General features: G+C 46.2%; 1 protein-coding gene across 1 annotated transcript in view; it reads left to right on the forward strand.

Annotated features, from left to right (window-relative positions):
• The window catches only part of LOC130120391 (receptor tyrosine-protein kinase erbB-4-like), a 472,615-nt gene that overhangs the window by 273,940 nt on the left and 181,129 nt on the right, over positions 1-17,546 (forward strand). The window contains exons 4-5 of the mRNA XM_056288936.1: positions 784-915; positions 3,599-3,664. Coding sequence (XP_056144911.1) covers positions 784-915; positions 3,599-3,664 — 198 coding nt within the window. The remainder of the gene's footprint in view (positions 1-783; positions 916-3,598; positions 3,665-17,546) is intronic.

The raw sequence follows: 17,546 nt of genomic DNA on the forward strand, positions 1-17,546 counted from the left end.
GAGAAGGATGCTGAATATGGAGCTGCCAGGGAAGAGGAGAAGAGGAAGGCCGAAGAGGAGGAAGATGCAGAGGACAGGAAGAAATGGAAACGGATGATCCGCTGTGGCGACCCCTAACGGGAACAGCCGGAAGTAGTAGTAGTAGTAGTAGTAGTAGGAGTAGGAGTAGGAGTAGTAGGAGTAGGAGTAGTAGTAGTAGTAGGAGTAGGAGTAGTAGTAGTAGTAGAAGTAGGAGTAGTAGTAGGAGTAGTAGTAGGAGTAGTAGTAGTAGAAGTAGGAGTAGTAGTAGGAGTAGTAGTAGTAGTAGTAGTAGTAGTAGTAGTAGTAGGAGTAGGAGTAGTAGTAGAAGTAGGAGTAGTAGTAGGAGTAGTAGTAGTAGTAGTAGTAGTAGGAGTAGGAGTAGGAGTAGTAGCAGCACTTATAGGTGTGTCTAACACTTAGAGATTGTCACAGAAAGATGATGATAAGACGATGGTCTCTGGTAGCATTAACGCTTTCCTTTGAAAACGGTTGTTTTCAACTCAGCGCCATAGCACGAAAACGGGACATAGTACATAAATGGACGGCGGAATGAGCATTCAGTACGACACATACCCCTATTGTATAGCCTCTTTTGATTAGCTTTCAGTGTTGCCGTTTTGCATTTCTACATACATGACCACGGCTTTCGGCACTGTAAAGTGGTGAGGAATCGAGTGCTTTCTATGAAAAATGGGCTTCACAATCTTCTAAGCATCACTAGCCTCGATAGTGAGATATTGATTTCTTCTCTTTTCCCCACAGAGATCCTGAATGGAGGAGTGTATGTGGACAAAAACAAGTTCCTGTGCCACGCAGACACAATCCACTGGCAGGACATTGTCAAAAACCCTCGACTCAACCCCGTGGTGGTGCCCACCAACAGCAGCGTCACATGTAAGCAGCCTTGCACTCTTAACAACAGCTCGTGAGGCGAGGATGTTTGTATAAAGAGAGGTTTTTTTTTTCCTTCTCTTTTGTCGTTGAGAGAACATACAGCGGTGCAACACATCTACTCTGCTGCGAGGTCGCACCTTTTAATATTGACCTTTGAGATTCAATATATTTTCCAACACACCGGTCACGATACATAATGTTTGTAGTCTTTTTTTTTCTTCCTCTCTTGTCTCCAATATTCCATTCTTTTGGGAGCCCGGGGACCCGGAAACAAACACAATCGACAGCAACAACATCACAACACACATTAAAAACAGAAACATATGCCGTAAACCGTCTCGGGCTCTTGTGTTTTTTTTTCCATCATATTAGTGACATGTCTCAATAAAAGCCCTTACAACCTAATCTCGCAAATAGGCGGATGCTTTGTCCGACGTGGTGCCTACTGCCAAATGCCAAGTGTGCAGTGACAACGCAACACAATCGCCCCTTGACCCCAATCTGTCACACGCCCTACAATAACAAGAGCCCAACGACGGGTCGCCTTAGCGTAATACCCTGCTATAATCACTTTAAAGACATGTTAAAGGACTACTTATCGCTCATGAAGGGACTCCTTAGGATGAGAAACATTATTAATCAATTGGGGCGGTGGGTGTTGACGGAAGGTTTAAGAAGCCTTGAGTTACTGTTGTACTCAAACGTTTTCATTTGTTATTCAGTTTCACTCTCTTATTTGCCCCATTTATCACTTCATTACACTCCCGTTTTGCTTTTCATAGTTCAGCTTTGGACTGACCCTGATTTTTCTTTACCATTTGCTTGTCTTTGTTATGTAGAGATGTGTGTAACAGTATACAGTGTAATGCATTGTCTAGAAATGAGGTCACACAGTGTTGGCCTTGTGTTACCTCTCACAGCAAACTACAGCACGAGTGTTGCACAGCACAGCACAGCACAGCACAACACAACACAACACAACACAACCGCTCAGAGCATTGGTATTCTGAATGGCTCCAGAGCCTTCCTTCTCCCTCCTCCCAATGTCTTTACCCACCCATCGACCCTCTCCTCCCAATGTCTTTATCCACCCATCGACCCTCGACTCAATGCGCTTTATCGCCTGACTCCCACACGAGCCCTATGCCATGCCTAAGGATCAAGGATCTCCAAACTTGCAGTCTGCAGCTGAGAACACAATCCCCATCTCATTCTCTCGCTAGTCGCCAGCTTTCTTTTGTTGTTGGTGGCAGCAGTCGTGGTGTTTTGTTTGCGCCACAGCTCTTCTGTTTATCGGTTCGTACCAAAAGTTCTTCCATCTTTCGGAACGGACGACTAATTTGAAATCCATGTCCCATCAGTCAGGAGTTAACGCTCCTCTACAGTGCCGCCGCACTCCTAATTCTTCATGCTGCAACCACCAGCCCCGGCAGAGTTCCCAAAGTTCGAACCTTAAAGTGCCAGTTTAAACGAGTTGTACACGATTATGGTGCAGAATGAAGGCCAGGACTGTCTTATCTAATGTCAGCAAGAATTTGAAGAGGTTGAGGTCGTGAGATCTTGATCCCCAGATGAAGATTATTGGACCAGAATTTCAGGCGCCTCTAGCTGTGGGGAGTGCCAGATGTAACTAAGTGGAGCCGAGGTAAACTTGGCAGCAGCAGCCGACCGCTCATTCCCAGCTGGCGTTTATTTTACTATCTTGTCTCGCGTATGCCGCCTTTCAAAGAGTCCGAGCTGTCAACTGGTTTTTCTAGTGTTGTCAAAAATGTACTTTTAGGGGAACTGACTGGAAAAAGGGAAGGCGAGAGAGTGTGTGACAGAAAGAAAAGAAGGGAGGAGAAAGGGTATAAACAGGGGAATACAAAGAAAGAGGAAGAAAGAGCGTGCGAGACAGGGACCACAAAGCTAGTGTGAAACATGAGAGTTGGAAGTGATGAATTAGCAGGGTGTCGATGGGGGATGAGAAAGATGAAGTGTGGGAGGACGGCAGGGAGGTTTAAGGGAAGAGAGGGCTAGCGATGAAGAGGCATGTTTCAGAAAGTGGTGTCAGTTTTTGACTCTAATAGCATTCATCTGGAGTGTGTGCTGGGCAGAGGACAGCACTTCTGCACTCATCCAGCTCCACCCCATCAGTCAATTACCAACCACTCAATTAAGCCCTCAAAAAGAATCACATCAGCACCAACTAATGCTGCGAGAGTTCACCTCCGTGTTTTCATACTTTCTACAGAAACTAGGTATGTGGTTTTCATGCTGTGCCATTTTCAGAATGGAGTCATACAAAAAGTTGCTTTTTTTAAAAATTTTTACTAGCTGTTGCATTTTGCCAAATCAGTCTACATCTCTTCTGGCTTTTTGTGTATTGACTGTAGGAGAGGGATGCTGTGCTCCTGTTACACAGAAAACTGTAGTTTCTTGTACCTCTTTGGTACACTAAAACATGCAGTGAGGTCAAAGATGAGGCCACATTTAGGTTCCCCTGGAACTGTTAGTGTCCATAGGTAAATCGTTGGTCCTGCTATCAACCCACCCATTTGCTTGCTCACTGCACACATAGTAGTGCAACACTACACACTATACGCAAGCAACCTTTAAATCTCCAACCACCTTCTAGCCCCTACTCTTTTTGTTTTATGTGAATGGATATGCCAGTCATTTCTGTCTTTTGTCTTCCTCGCAGGTCAGAAATGCCACCGCTCTTGTAATGGATGCTGCTGGGGCCCCAAGGATAATCAGTGCCAGAGCTGTGAGTACACACAAGTAAAGGGGGAAGTCTAACCTGCCGGGGGCCACAGTCCACCACAGCGCCCTGCCTTCACTCAGAGTCTTTTCCTTTCTCTTAGCCAACAGTCAAGCGTTCTGAAAGCAGTTGTTACACAAGCAGTAGTTTGAGGGTTAGGGTCGAGCCAGGATCAGACGACACCATATTTTCACGATGGTCACCATGTCAGATTAGGCAGTCATAGTGCCACAAATTCTCGCCATGTCCTGTCCAGGAGACTGGCAACACTACAAGTATGACCCCGACCAATCATCGTGTGTTGCCCGTCACGATCTTGCACGAGTTCATAGGTCATCGCAGCGGAGGGTCAAGAAATTGTCAGTCATGGCTACAGAAACGCTGTGTGATGTTGGCGGTCTTTTGTGCTCCGAAAAAACGATTGCAGACGCTGTTGCGGCTAGTGCTACTGGGGATTGACAACCTAGCATAGCTTAACCAGTTACTCACCGGGTTGCTAAAGGGCCTCCGCCATTTCTCGCCATCTTTTTTGACTGTCATGGTTCTCCCTCGAGGAAACGTCAAAAAGGCAGGGGTATTGTTGTCGCTGCTCACTAAACTTTCCTCAGTTTCCTCGTTCCACCTGACAGCAGCAACAGTAGCTTTGCTTTCTCTTTGCCGTGTTTACATAGGTGCACCGAAGAGCACTTGTCATCCTATTGGTCAACGTCAAGGAACACGTCATAGTAGACTTTTCGTCGGGGTTGTTGTGGGGCGTCCCGGATTCCTCGATTATGTCACACTACTACTACTACTTTCGGCTGCTCCCGTTAGGGGGCGCCACAGCGGATCATCCGTTTCCATTTCTTCCTGTCCTCTGCGTCTTCCTCTGTCACACCAGCCACCTGCATGTCTTCCCTCACCACATCCATAAACCTCCTCTTTGGCCTTCCTCTTCTCCTCTTCCCTGGCAGCTCCATATTCAGCATCCTTCTCCCAATATACCCAGCATCTCTCCTCCACACATGTGCAAGCCATCTCAATCTTGCCTCTCTTGCTTTGTCTCCAAACCGTCCAACCTGAGCAGTCCCTCTAATATACTCGTTCCTAATCCTGTCCTTCTTCGTCACTCCCAATGAAAATCTTAGCATCTTCACCTCTGCCACCTCCAGCTCCGCCTCCTGTCAGTGCCAATGTCTCCAAACCTCGCTGTCAGGTGAAAAGAAGCCGGTTTGTCGTTCCCGACGTTCGTAATTGGGTCCGGCGCTGGTTTGTCAGCAACGACAAAATCGGGCTGAAATCATGTAGTCTGGTCCCGGCATATAAGAATAAATGAACAGGGGCATCTGGGTAGCGTGGCGGGCTATTCCATTGCCTACCAACACGGGATGACCGGTTCGAATCCCTGTGTTACCTCCGGCTTGATTGGGCGTCCGCACAGACACAACTGGTCAAGTCTGCGGGTGGGAAGCCGGACGTGGTCCTGGTAGCTGCATTAGCGCCTCCTCTGGTTGTCAGGGTACCTTTTTTTTTGGGGGGGGGGGAACTGGGGGTAATAGCGTGATACTCCCACGCGCTACGTCCCCTGGCGAAACTCCTAAATGTCAGGTGAAAATAAGTGGCTGGCGACTCCACATGTATCGAACGAGGCCTGTGGTAGTCTGCTTCCCGCGAATATTTTTTTCCTAGGATGAATCCGGCGCAAGAAGCCTAACCCTAACCCTAGCCACGTTTGCTAGCCAACTGTTAGCCATTAGCCACGTTTGCGCCCAAGCTAACTGTGCCAACTTAACTGTGTGTGTATGGCAAGCGAATATTTTTTTTCCTAGAATGAATCCGGAAAGTTGACTGACAGGCAGATCTGGCCAATCCTAGCGTCCGAGGGCGGGAACTTTCCGGATTCATCCTAGGAAAAAAAATATTGGCTTCCCCAGACCCGCAGAAGGGGTGGAGCAGTGACCAGGGTGGCTCGGAAAATATGCTAATTGGTACAAATGGGGAGAAAAAAATAAATAAACAAGATGTTTGGCCATGCTGCTGATGAGTTATAGTTTTATAAAGGGTCTTATTACTTATCTGCTCCCTTATTGTTGACAGTGATTTTACATTGACCCGAGAATGCAGCTTAACATTTTTTAAAGTCCTAACTGACTTGGAAAAAGACACCAAACATTTAATGGCTAATTTTCACCAATTACAGTTGCAGTCAAGCACACCGGTTACAACTGCAGTCACACACAACCTTGCTGACGAGTTGTGTGTATTTGATGTCTCGGCTTTTGACAAAATAAATCAAATAGAAGGTTGAAGCAGCCTGCTATCCATCCATACGAGCATATTATACCGTAGCGAATTCGGGGGGCAGCCCGGGAACCGCCGCAGCCAGGATGTGAACCCGGGTCTCCCGCACCACGGGCGACTACGTTAACCGGTCGACTAAAAGGGTCCGACCCGTTAGCCAAGGTCGTGGCCATCACCATACATACAGCCACCAACCTACAAGCCTTTTTAGACATATGCCTCGGAAGAACTGCTACAATCAAGTCTTGGCACTGCCACCTCCCCGCTCCTCATTTGTTTTACCACCTGTCTCTCCCCGTTTCTCCCCTTCTCACTCTATTTTCAGTTTTCTTTATCCCCTTTATCTGTTTGCCTCTCTCACTTGTCACAGGGGGTGCTGTAACAGTGTGAATTTACTGTAATTACCCATGGCGGATACAGCAAACACAAGAACACATAGTCCAAGCCAGCTCTCTCTCCCTCCCTCCCTCTCTCTCTCTCTCTCCCTCCCTCTCCCCCTCTCCTCCAGTCTTCTCTGTTCAGTTGAATGATTTCTCTCCCCCTGTCTCCTCCATCTCATCTCTGCACTATACTCTAAATTCTCGCCTTGCAGGTTTAAAAGATTCTGATTTCCCAAGCTGCCTATTCTCCAGCAGATGCACTGCATTAAGTTAAACTGCTAGACAAAACACAGCCTTTCTATGTGGCTGTGTGTGTGTGTGTGTGTGTGTGTGTGTGTGTGTGTGTGTGTGTGTGTGTGTGTGTGTGTGTGTGTGTGCGTGCATGTGTAAAGAGGCAAATTTAATACTAAGCAATGCCTAGGACGCACATACCCACATGCACACACATAGCTGTTCTGCAGCTGATCCTCACCTGACCTTTGACATCCTTGTAAGGTATGGGGAAGCAAAAAAAAAAGAAGAAAAGAAGAGGATTTTAGTACACAATGAGTGTCCGGGATTAACGGCGGGATGTGTTGAGGATGCCGGGGCGAACACAACAGAATAATGTTTGGCCCCGTTACCACTTTTGCATATTTTTCATCAAACCGCGGTCACTTGCTACCAAGCCTGCCTGTCTCTCGCTCTTTTACTCTCTCTCTCTCTGCAGATGTCTGTGTCCAAATAGTCATTTTGCAGTATCCTCTGCTGACATCTGTTACACACACACACACTTGCTGGTTGTCCGTCGTGCCCGATGATGACCATCTTCTTCTATTTGCGGGTCCTTTGAGGACTCAGATAGCAGAAGATACCTGCGCAGAGATGGTTTTTAAAGTGGCATGGGGGGTGCGCTGCTCCCAACGCCACATGACTTGATTGTAGAGGAGATGGTTCCGATGGCAAAGGGGGATCCCTAGACGACCGGCACCTCCCACACAACTGCAGGGGGGCTGCCGGAAATCCAGTTTTTCGGAAACCGCCTCGAAGCGTGCCGCCACAGCTTGCTCTTCTGTTGGGGTAAGCTCCCTTAGCCTTATGTCTCCCCAGACTCACCCACAAGGCAGCGGGGCAGTGGTTGATAGGTGCCAGGGCGTGTCCACCAGGGTGGGCCTGCACACCGTATCTCTGGGGCCCACTGCTGCTCCGAGATCCCCTGCCAAGTTAGCCTGGGGCCGCGAGACCCCAGTTACCACGTGTGGCCATGGGGAGGCCTGGCAGGAGTCTTGGTGAAGGAGAGGCTATGTACTGGCAAGGGAAGGCTTACACGCTAGCATGCTGCCCTATTCGCCACAAAGGCTAGCTAGCGGCAGCAAGCTAAGGGCAGGAAGGACACAAGCGGGGTGGAAGAACACATGCACCATCCCTCCAACTACACACTGCTGCACTAGACGCATCACAACACCCTGTGTGTATGGACACACACACACACACACACACACACGGTTGAAGCCTCAGCACACTACATTCTTTTTGCAAAGCCTGTTCCCCCCACCAACCTCTTCCATTCATTTCATTATTTTTTTGCTCCATCTTCTCTCTTTGCCTCTCACTAACCCCCCTCTCTCTTGCTCTCTCTCTCTCTCTCTCTCTCTCTCTCTCTCTCTCTCTCTCGCTCCCTCCCGCTCTCGCTCTCTCGCTCTCTCTCGCTCTCTCTCTGTCTCGCTCTCTCGCTCTCTCTCTCTCTCGCTCTCTCTCTCTCTCTCTCTCTCTCTCGCTCTCTCTCTCTCTCGCTCTCTCTCTCTCTCTCTCTCTCTCGCTCTCTCTCGCTCTCTCTTTCTCTCTCTCTCTCTCTCTCTCTCTCTCTCTCTCTCTCTCTCTCTCTCTCGCTCCCTCCCGCTCTCGCTCTCTCGCTCTCTCTCTCTCTGTCTCGCTCTCTCTCGCTCTCTCTCTCTCTCTCTCGCTCTCTCTCGCTCTCTCTCTCTCTCTCTCGCTCGCTCTCTCTCTCTCTCTCTCTCGCTCGCTCTCTCTCTCTCTCGCTCTCTCTCGCTCGCTCTCTCCTGCTCTCTCGCTTGCTCTCACTCTCTCTCTCTCCCTCTCTCTCCGTCTCTCCCCCCTGTCTCTCTCTCTCTCTCGCTCCCTCCCGCTCACGCTCTCTCGCTCTCTCTCTCTCCCGCTCTCTCTCCCCCTCCCTCTCTCTCCGTCTCTCCCCCCTGTCTCTCTCTCTCGCTCTCCCCCTCTCTCTCACCCCCCCCCCTCTCACTGCAGCCCACTGCCGTGTTTTCCCACCTTATTTGTTCTTTGGCCGTGATCTCATTAAGATAATGAAGAATAAACGGCCTCACCAGGACTAGCTAACTGCAGTCCACAGACCGGTCACTGATAAACCTTGACCCTGTCTATCACCCTCCACATAGCTGTCATCGCTTAATCTCCCCCCTCTTCACCCATCCACGCATGTCCCGGTTCATTTTTCCTCCACCTTTATATGCGTCGCGTGTACTTTTTCCAGGCCGATGTGTAGTCGGATGCTGGAGTAGATGCAGCATTACAGGAAACCTCTGCTGCCCAAAACCCATGTTGATAAACTGCACTGCTGCAGAGGAGCTCAAGGCCACCGCATGCAGGGTATGAGCAAAGAATAAGTAACCGAAGATGCAGATTTCCATTGAAGCACTATAATGCTTATGTAAAAAGAAAAGAAACAGTAACAGAGTTCAGACTTTGCAAGATGGCAAGTGTAAAATGTATTTGTTTGTCATTTATGTGTTTATACAGGGGGGGGGGGGGACAACAATAAAAAACGAGAGAAGTCATTTTAGCATTGCCATGTCATTTTTTGTGTTTAATTGAGCTTTCCCACAATGCCCCTCTTCCCGCAGCTTCATCTCCCACGTCTCCTCTTCTTCCTCAGCCTCACTGCTTTCTGTTTAATTCAACCCGCTCTTGGTTTCATAAGCACATGAATAAAAGACGGTAGAATGAAGGCTGCTGAAGAAGTGATGTGGAAGTGAAAGGCTGTGCCGCTGGCGGTATCAAACAACTCCCACTGGTTGAAAACAGAAAGAGAGAATGCAGATTAGCATCCCACAATACCATTTATTGCTGTTCTACATTATTGCGGTTCTCTCGGTGTGTAAGGAAAGTTCAGTTTCTTCAGAATCTTTCTTGCTTTTAATTTTAAATTTGGATTTTAAAGATCCCGGAGGGACAATGGGGAAAGGAGCGAGGTGTTCCGGGCTCTTGTCACACTTTTGAATCTAATATGTCCCCTGAAAGAGAGATATGAGGTGTTTTGTTGGCAAAAAGACAAAAATGTGACTCAAATCTATGTAGGTTTGGAATATTACTCCCAAGATGTGACAGCTAGATTCAAAGTCCAGTGCCCCTTTTCCACGACATGGTACCCGGCTCGACTCGCCCTTCCATTACTGGGAAGTACCGGCGTTTGGTAACTTTTACCACTTTTCTGCTACCACCTTTGTCAAGGTTCCAAAAAAACTGGAGCGGGTACCGAAATCAATGCAGACCTCTGATTGGCCAGAGAAACACGTCACTGCGTCGTCAACGTGCGCGTGGGATATCGCCCGGCATTTTGACATAGCGAAACGGTCGAAGTGGAGTTGTCTTAAACGTACATTTTGAAACTGAAAAAAAATAAAAATAAAAATGGAGAGCCGAAAATTCAGCTACACTGAGGGGGTACTGGTACGGTAATGGAAAACGACACAGAAGCGAGTCGAGTTGAATCGAGTCGAGCCGGTACCATGTAGTGGAAAAGGGGCAGAAGTCACTCCAGATTTAAGAAGTGCATCAGAACTGTTTGTACTGGGCCAAGCTCCTCATCTATCTATCTATCTATCTATCTATCTATCTATCTATCTATCTATCTATCTATCTATCTATCTATCATCTCTCTCTCTCTCTCTCTCTCTCTCTCTCTCTCTCTCTCCTCTCTCTCTCTCTCTCTCTATATATATATATATATGGATATATGTATATTGCTCTGTTGGAAACCAGGTATAGCTAGCTAGCTGGCTATCTATCATCTCTCTCTCTCTCTCTCTCTCTCTCTCTCTCTCTCTCTCTCTCTCTCTCTCTCTCTCTCTCTCTCTCTCTCTCTCTCTATATATATATATATATATATATGGATATATGTATATTGCTCTGTTGGAAACCAGGTATAGCTAGCTAGCTAGCTAGCTAGCTAGCTATCTCTCTCTCTCTCTCTCTCTCTCTCTCTCTCTCTCTCTCTCTCTCTCTCTCTCTCTCTCTCTCTCTCTCTCTCTCTCTCTCTATATATATATATATATATATATGGATATGGATATTGCTGTTAGAAACCAGGTATAGCTAGCTAGCTGGCTATCTATCATCTCTCTCTCTCTCTCTCTCTCTATATATATATATATATATAATATATATATATGTATATGTATATGGATATTGCTCTGTTAGAAACCACGTATAGCTAGCTAGCTGGCTATCTATCATATCTCTCTCTCTCTCTCTCTCTCTCTCTTCTCTCTCTCTCTCTCTTATATATATATATATATATATATATATATATTATATATATATATATGGATATATGTATATATATATGGATATATGTATATGGATATTGCTCTGTTGGAAACCAGGTAGGAAAAGCACATTTCTAACCAGTGGACAGGAAGCCTGTCATGCCATGATGGATGGCCTTGTCTAAAGCCTGTTGGGAACGGAAGCTTGTAGGCATACTGCACAAGATGGATTCATTTTGGTATCTGTAGTAGTCTTCATGCTATTCTGTCTCTGTAGTGGATGTTAAAAGGAAAATTGATCAACAGCATTATGTCACTCAGCTTGTCAGGTCATTTGTGTTACAAAGTGTGTTTCAAGTAAAGTAGGCCATTCCACTCGGGCCCGGGCCCAGTGTTGGGCGGTGGGGTGGTGGGAAGAGATGATGGTGGTGATGGTAAGGCTCATATTTATCCCTCTGATGGTTTCTTTCAACTACTCTGCTCAAAGGAAGACCACACACATTATAACACAGCCTGAGCACAAAGACTCCACCAAACAAGACCTTGCATGTGCTCAACGTGTATACACACACCACATACACAACCGCACACACACCACAACCACACACACATACCACACACACACCACACACACACACCACCACATACACACCGCATACACACCACATACACACACAACATACAAACCACACACACACCACATACACACCACACACACACACTACATACACACCACACACACCATATACACACCACACACACACCGCATACACACCACATACACACCGCATACACACAACATACAAACCACACACACCACACACACACCACATACACACCAAAACCATACACACCACACACACATACACACTATATACACACCACATACACACCACACACACACACACCATATACACACCGCATACACACCACACACATACCACATACACACAACACACACCACACCACACACACCACACACACACCACATACACACCACACACCAAACACACACCACATACACACACACACCACATACACACCACATACACACAACAACCACACCACATACACACCACACACACACCGCATACACACCACACACACACCACACACACCACATACACACGCCACACACACACCACATACACACCACATACACACCGCACACAACATATACACACCACACACACACACAACATACACCACACATACCACATACACACCACACACACACCACATACACCACACCACACACACACCACATATGCACCGCACACACACCACATACACACCACATACACACCACATACACAACACACATTCACCACACAAACAGCCTTCATACAGGGTGTCCGCGGATCCTTAAAAAGTCTTAAATTCCTGTATCTAAATTAAAGGCCTTAAAAATGTCTTAAATTCATTAAAAAATGTCGGAAAATGGTATTAAATTCATTACTCACAGGTCTTAAAAAAGTACTGTCCGGGAGAGGACTATTTCTTCTTCGTTTGTGTTGTGCAAAGATTAATGTAGCTTGGGTTGCATGCAGAGCGCGAATCATTCTGGTAACTACTGGCAGTCGTGACCAGAGTTGGCTGCTTTTTTCACTGCAGCTAATGCGAGGTTGTAAATAGACCGTTCTATGGTGAAATGCATAGATGTGTTCAGCCAGCGACATCTATTGGTCAGATAGAATCGCTTATAGAAGCCTCTGGAAACCGGAAATCCACAGCAGAGATGAACATTCTGAGCAGTGGTAAGTCACCTTCCGGTAGCTCTGCAAAAATAATAAAATAACGCCTTTTAAAAGGAACGTAAAATCTATTGAACACCTAAACTGACATAAGATAATATTTGACACTTATACGGTACATATTCACTCCACCACGTGCTATTTTCATGAATTCCAGGTTCGTATCAGGCGCACCTGTTAGCTATAGCATGCTATTCCCTGTAATTAAAACAAATGTGTATCCCCATACACAAATAAATGACCTGGATGATGCGATACCATGGCGATATTACCCGCAACTCACGGTTGCGGGTAATATTGATGTAACTAGTTATCGAAAAGAATACCGATGTTGGTTTTACTGAGCGGTTAATTGCTAAATGGTATAGCCTATATAGAATTTGGCGGACAAACGCTAACTAAGTCATGACAAAATGGCCGCCGAGAGAAGAAGAAAAGTTGACGCTAGAATTGATCGTCCGGAGGGAGGGGGGAGGGACCTCCGCTGCGCGCTCTGCTGTGATTCGTTGTTTTGTCATCAAACGCTCACAGCGAATCAACCAATCACAGCAGCGTATAGTTTCCGGCAGCTTTTTCAACATGGAGGAGGACTTCAGCTTATCCGATTGCAATCGCGCGAAGTTCCGCGAATCAAATGTTCAAATATTCGGTCTGAACGTCAAGAAATGCGGTTACAACATCAACGTGTCACAAAATATACATTTTTAAATATTCAGCTGTTGGGCGTTAGGTCTTACCAACCATATGTATATATTTTGTTGTAGATCTTGGTCTTAAATTCGGTTCCAAGTGGCATTAAAAAAGGTCTTAAAAAGTCTTAAATTTAACTGAATGAAACCTGCAGATACCCTGTTCATAAAGCTTGGCCAGAACAAGATGAGCTTTTGTATTGCAATGTTTTACATAATACATTACAGCTCATGGTTTTACAGTAAGTTTCATAACAAGTATATTTAGGAGTATGCACAAATACACACACACATACACAACTAAGTCACCCTGCCTTATACCAGCAAATATGCTCTATATTGATCATGAACACACCCTGAAGTACCATATTAATATTGTCTATCCATCTATCTATCTATCTATCTATCTATCTATCTATCTATCTATCTATCTATCTATCTATCTATCTATCTATCTATCTATGTGTCTGTCTGTCTGTCTGTCTAGCTGTCTGTCTAGCTGTCTGTCTGTCTGTATGTATGTATATCTGGCTATATACCCTGATCAGCCAAAACATTAAAACCACTGACGAGTAAGGCTAGCCCATCTGGTCTGATCCCACAAAAGAGCTACTGTAGCTACTACTATTACTACTACTACTGCTACTACTTTCGGCAGCTCCCGTTACAGGTTGCCACAGCGGATCATCCGTTTCCATCTCTTCCTGTCCTCTGCGTCTTCCTCTGTCACACCAGCCACCTGCATGTCCTCCCTCACCACATCCATAAACCTCCTCTTTGGCCTTCCTCTTCTCCTCTTCCCTGGCAGCTCCATATTCAGCATCCTTCTCCCAATATACCCAGCATCTCTCCTCCACACATGTCCAAACCATCCCAATCTTGCCTCTCTTGCTTTGTCTCCAAACCGTCCAACCTGAGCTGTCCCTCTAATATACTCGTTCCTAATCCTGTCATTCTTCTTCACTCCCCATGAAAATCTTAGCATCTTCAACTCTGCCACCTCCACCTCCACCTCCTGTCTTTTCGTCAGTGCAACTGTCTCCAAACCATACAACATAGCTGGTCTCACAACCATCTTGTAAACCTTCCCTTTAATTCTTGCTGGTACCCTTCTGTCACAAATCACTCCTGACACTCTTCTCTACCCACTCCACCCTGCCTGGGAAGAGCTACTGTAGCTCATATTGCTGAAAAAGGTAATGCTGGCTATGATAGACAGGTGTCACAACACACAGTGCATCACAGCTTGCTGCATACGGGGCTGTTTAACCGCAGACCATTCAGAGTGCCCATGATGACCCCTGTCCACCACCAAAAGCACCTACAATGAACATGTGAGCATCAGAACTGGACCATGGACCAGTGGAAGAAGGTGGCCCGTTCTTTTTTTTTAATGAATTTATTTCTGATTTTTTCCCTTTTTTCTTCCAATTTAGTGGCCAATCGATCCCTGTTTTTTAGTTCAAACACCCACCCTCGTACTGTATGCATTCTTCAACTGCATCTCTCCTGCCGGCAGTCTCGAAGGAGACGCCTCGCCACTTTCATGACAAGGCGAATCCAGGCCGAACCACTGCTTTTTCCGACACACACAGAGACGCATTCAAGCCGACTTCGTCTCCCTCCCGAAGACAGCGTTGCCAATGATCGCTGCTTCGTCGAGTCCGACCATAGTCGAATCTGACAAGACCGGGGCGCGAACCCCGGTCCCCAGTGGGCAACTGCATCAACACAAAGCCAATGCTTAGACCGCCACACCACCATGGACTCAGAAGGTGGCCTGTTCTGATGAATCATGTTTTCTTTTAAATCCTATTAATGGCCAGGTGTGTGTGTGTTGTTTACCTGGGGAAGAGATGGCACCAGGATGCACAATGGGAAGAAGGCAAGCTGGCAGAGGCAGTGTGATGCGCTGGACAATGTTTTGCTGGGAAGCCTTGGGTCCTGGTTGACACGTACCACCTACCTAAACATCGTTGCAGACCAGGTACACCCCTTCGTGGCAACGGTATTCCCTGATGGCAGTGGCCTCTTTCAGCAGGATAATGGGCCATGGCTCAGTGCAAAAATTGATCAGGAGTGGTTTGAGTGACATGACAAAGAGTTCAAGGTGTTGCCTAGGCCTCCAAATTCCTCAGATCTCAATCCAATCGAGCATCTGCGGGATGTGTGGGAAAAACGAGTCTGATCAATGGAGGCCCCACCTTCAACTTACAGGACTTAAAGGATCTGCTGCTAATGTGTTGGTGCCAGATACCAGAGGACACTTTCAGAGGTCTTGCGGAGTCCATGCCTCCACGGCTCGGAGCTGTTTTAGCGGCACGAGGGGTCCTACACAATTTTAGGCAGGTGGTTTTATTGTTTTGGCTGATCGGTGTAGCTCTGCTATCTGTCTGTGTGTGTTTTACCTACTGATCTCTCTCTGTCATGTAAATCCCAAGTACACTTTGCCCCTAACATTCCATTCTCTGTGTTATTTTCTTAACAAGAGTTGATTTTGTGAACGGCACAGCTGTAAGTATGGATATTTGCGCCACAGTCGCTGCTTGGAAGTTGGGGGTGGGGTAGGTTTATAGACCACGGTCATGACACGGCAGTCTTGTGAGCAGATATAGAGAGGAAGAGGTGTACAGGGATGCTTCACAGGGTTGAAGGGTCAGCTGTACACTGAGCACACAGGAATCTCAATCCCTGCCATGGCCAGGCCTGGAGCCAGGCACGAGACTGAAGGATCCATGACGTAGCAGTGAGCACCAACTCAGTGAAACCTGCTACACGTGTTCGCCAACATGCCTCGTATAACAATGCACACTTACATGCACGCAAAGGGACCTGTACTCAAGCATGTAGGCACACACATGCATACATACAAACAAACAGACAAACAAACGCACTTAATTACCCTGTCTGCTGTTTGAATGACTAGTCGAAAACACAAGAACGACCAAGGAGGTCATTTTGACCATTTTGGATTTTCAGAGTTTAATAACTTTGTGGGAGGAAAAAGATACAGACCTGTCGCTCCCTGAATGCTCCTAAAATTGCATAAATTTGCATTAAAATGAGTTTTAGATCGATTGCACAAAAAACGTTATGATAATGTAACCGGGTATTTTCTTGCCCGGTGCGGGATTCGATACGAAGTGTTCTGCACCACAAAGCGACATCACTAACCGCTCGACTAAAGCATCAGACCCCCTAATTCATTGGCCAGTGGGTGTTATTAGCAGTTTACAATTGGATCAAGTTGCATTTTTTATGGCGCTTTTCTAGCGGCAACATATTGATTGATAAGAGCTACCTAAAACGACCACGAGCGGTCGAAAAGACGGCGCGTAATTTGTACGTCATCGTGCGCGTCGTGTCACTATTTAAGACGTGTGTCGGTCGCGTCGTTTCCTTCGCAAAGTTCGTAGCTTTGTACTGGAAACACACTAGCGTCCTCCAGTGGAGAGAAATAGTCTAAACTTGATGTGTGATTATGTCCAACATGTCTGGTTACAGACGCCGTTACAGTCGCACCATGACCACCACCGAGGCGCTGCAGTATTTGCAGGCGTCGGACGGCGGCCATTTTAAATTGTTTTGAAAAATAGTATTAAAATTGTTAAAATGTTGATTTTGGTGTCAGTTAGTTTCTTACATACTAACATGTGTAATGCATTAATATCTCAGCTGGGTATTTATCTTGACAGAATATAGAGTTTAAATACCGTGGCGGCCATTTTGACCGCCCGTGGTCGTTCTAGTAGTTTTTAAGTTCCGGTCGTTGTTTGGGGCTGTTTCAATATTTATTTTCAGTTCGTTTTTTTTTTTTTTTACATTTCACGTTTTATAGGCCTGGTTACGTTTGTTAGATTAGCAATATGTGTTTTTCGTTTTGTTTTTCAGGTAATATTTTCCTGTTTTCAATTTTGCTGTTCAAGTTCGACCATGTCTCTGAAGTTTAACTTGTTTAAAATAGTATTATAGTTGTTAAAATGTTAATTTTGGCGTAAGTTAGTTTCCTAACGAACATACTAACATAGAGTAACCGGTTATTTTCTTGCCCGGTGCGGGATTCGATACGGGGTGTACTACACCACAAGGCGACGTCATTAACCGCTCGGCTAAAGTATCAGACCCGTTAGCTTGGGGCTAACGTGTCTTATTAGTAGTTTACAATATGCAACGTATTAATATCTCAGTCGGGTATTTATCTTGACAGAATACAGAGTTTAAAAACCGGCCGCCATTTTGACCGCCCGTCGTCGTTTTAGGTAGGGTTGAAATCCCGGTCT

The sequence above is a fragment of the Lampris incognitus genome, chromosome 11 (genome assembly GCF_029633865.1).
Source record: "Lampris incognitus isolate fLamInc1 chromosome 11, fLamInc1.hap2, whole genome shotgun sequence".
In the NCBI taxonomy this organism is placed as follows: domain Eukaryota; kingdom Metazoa; phylum Chordata; class Actinopteri; order Lampriformes; family Lampridae; genus Lampris; species Lampris incognitus.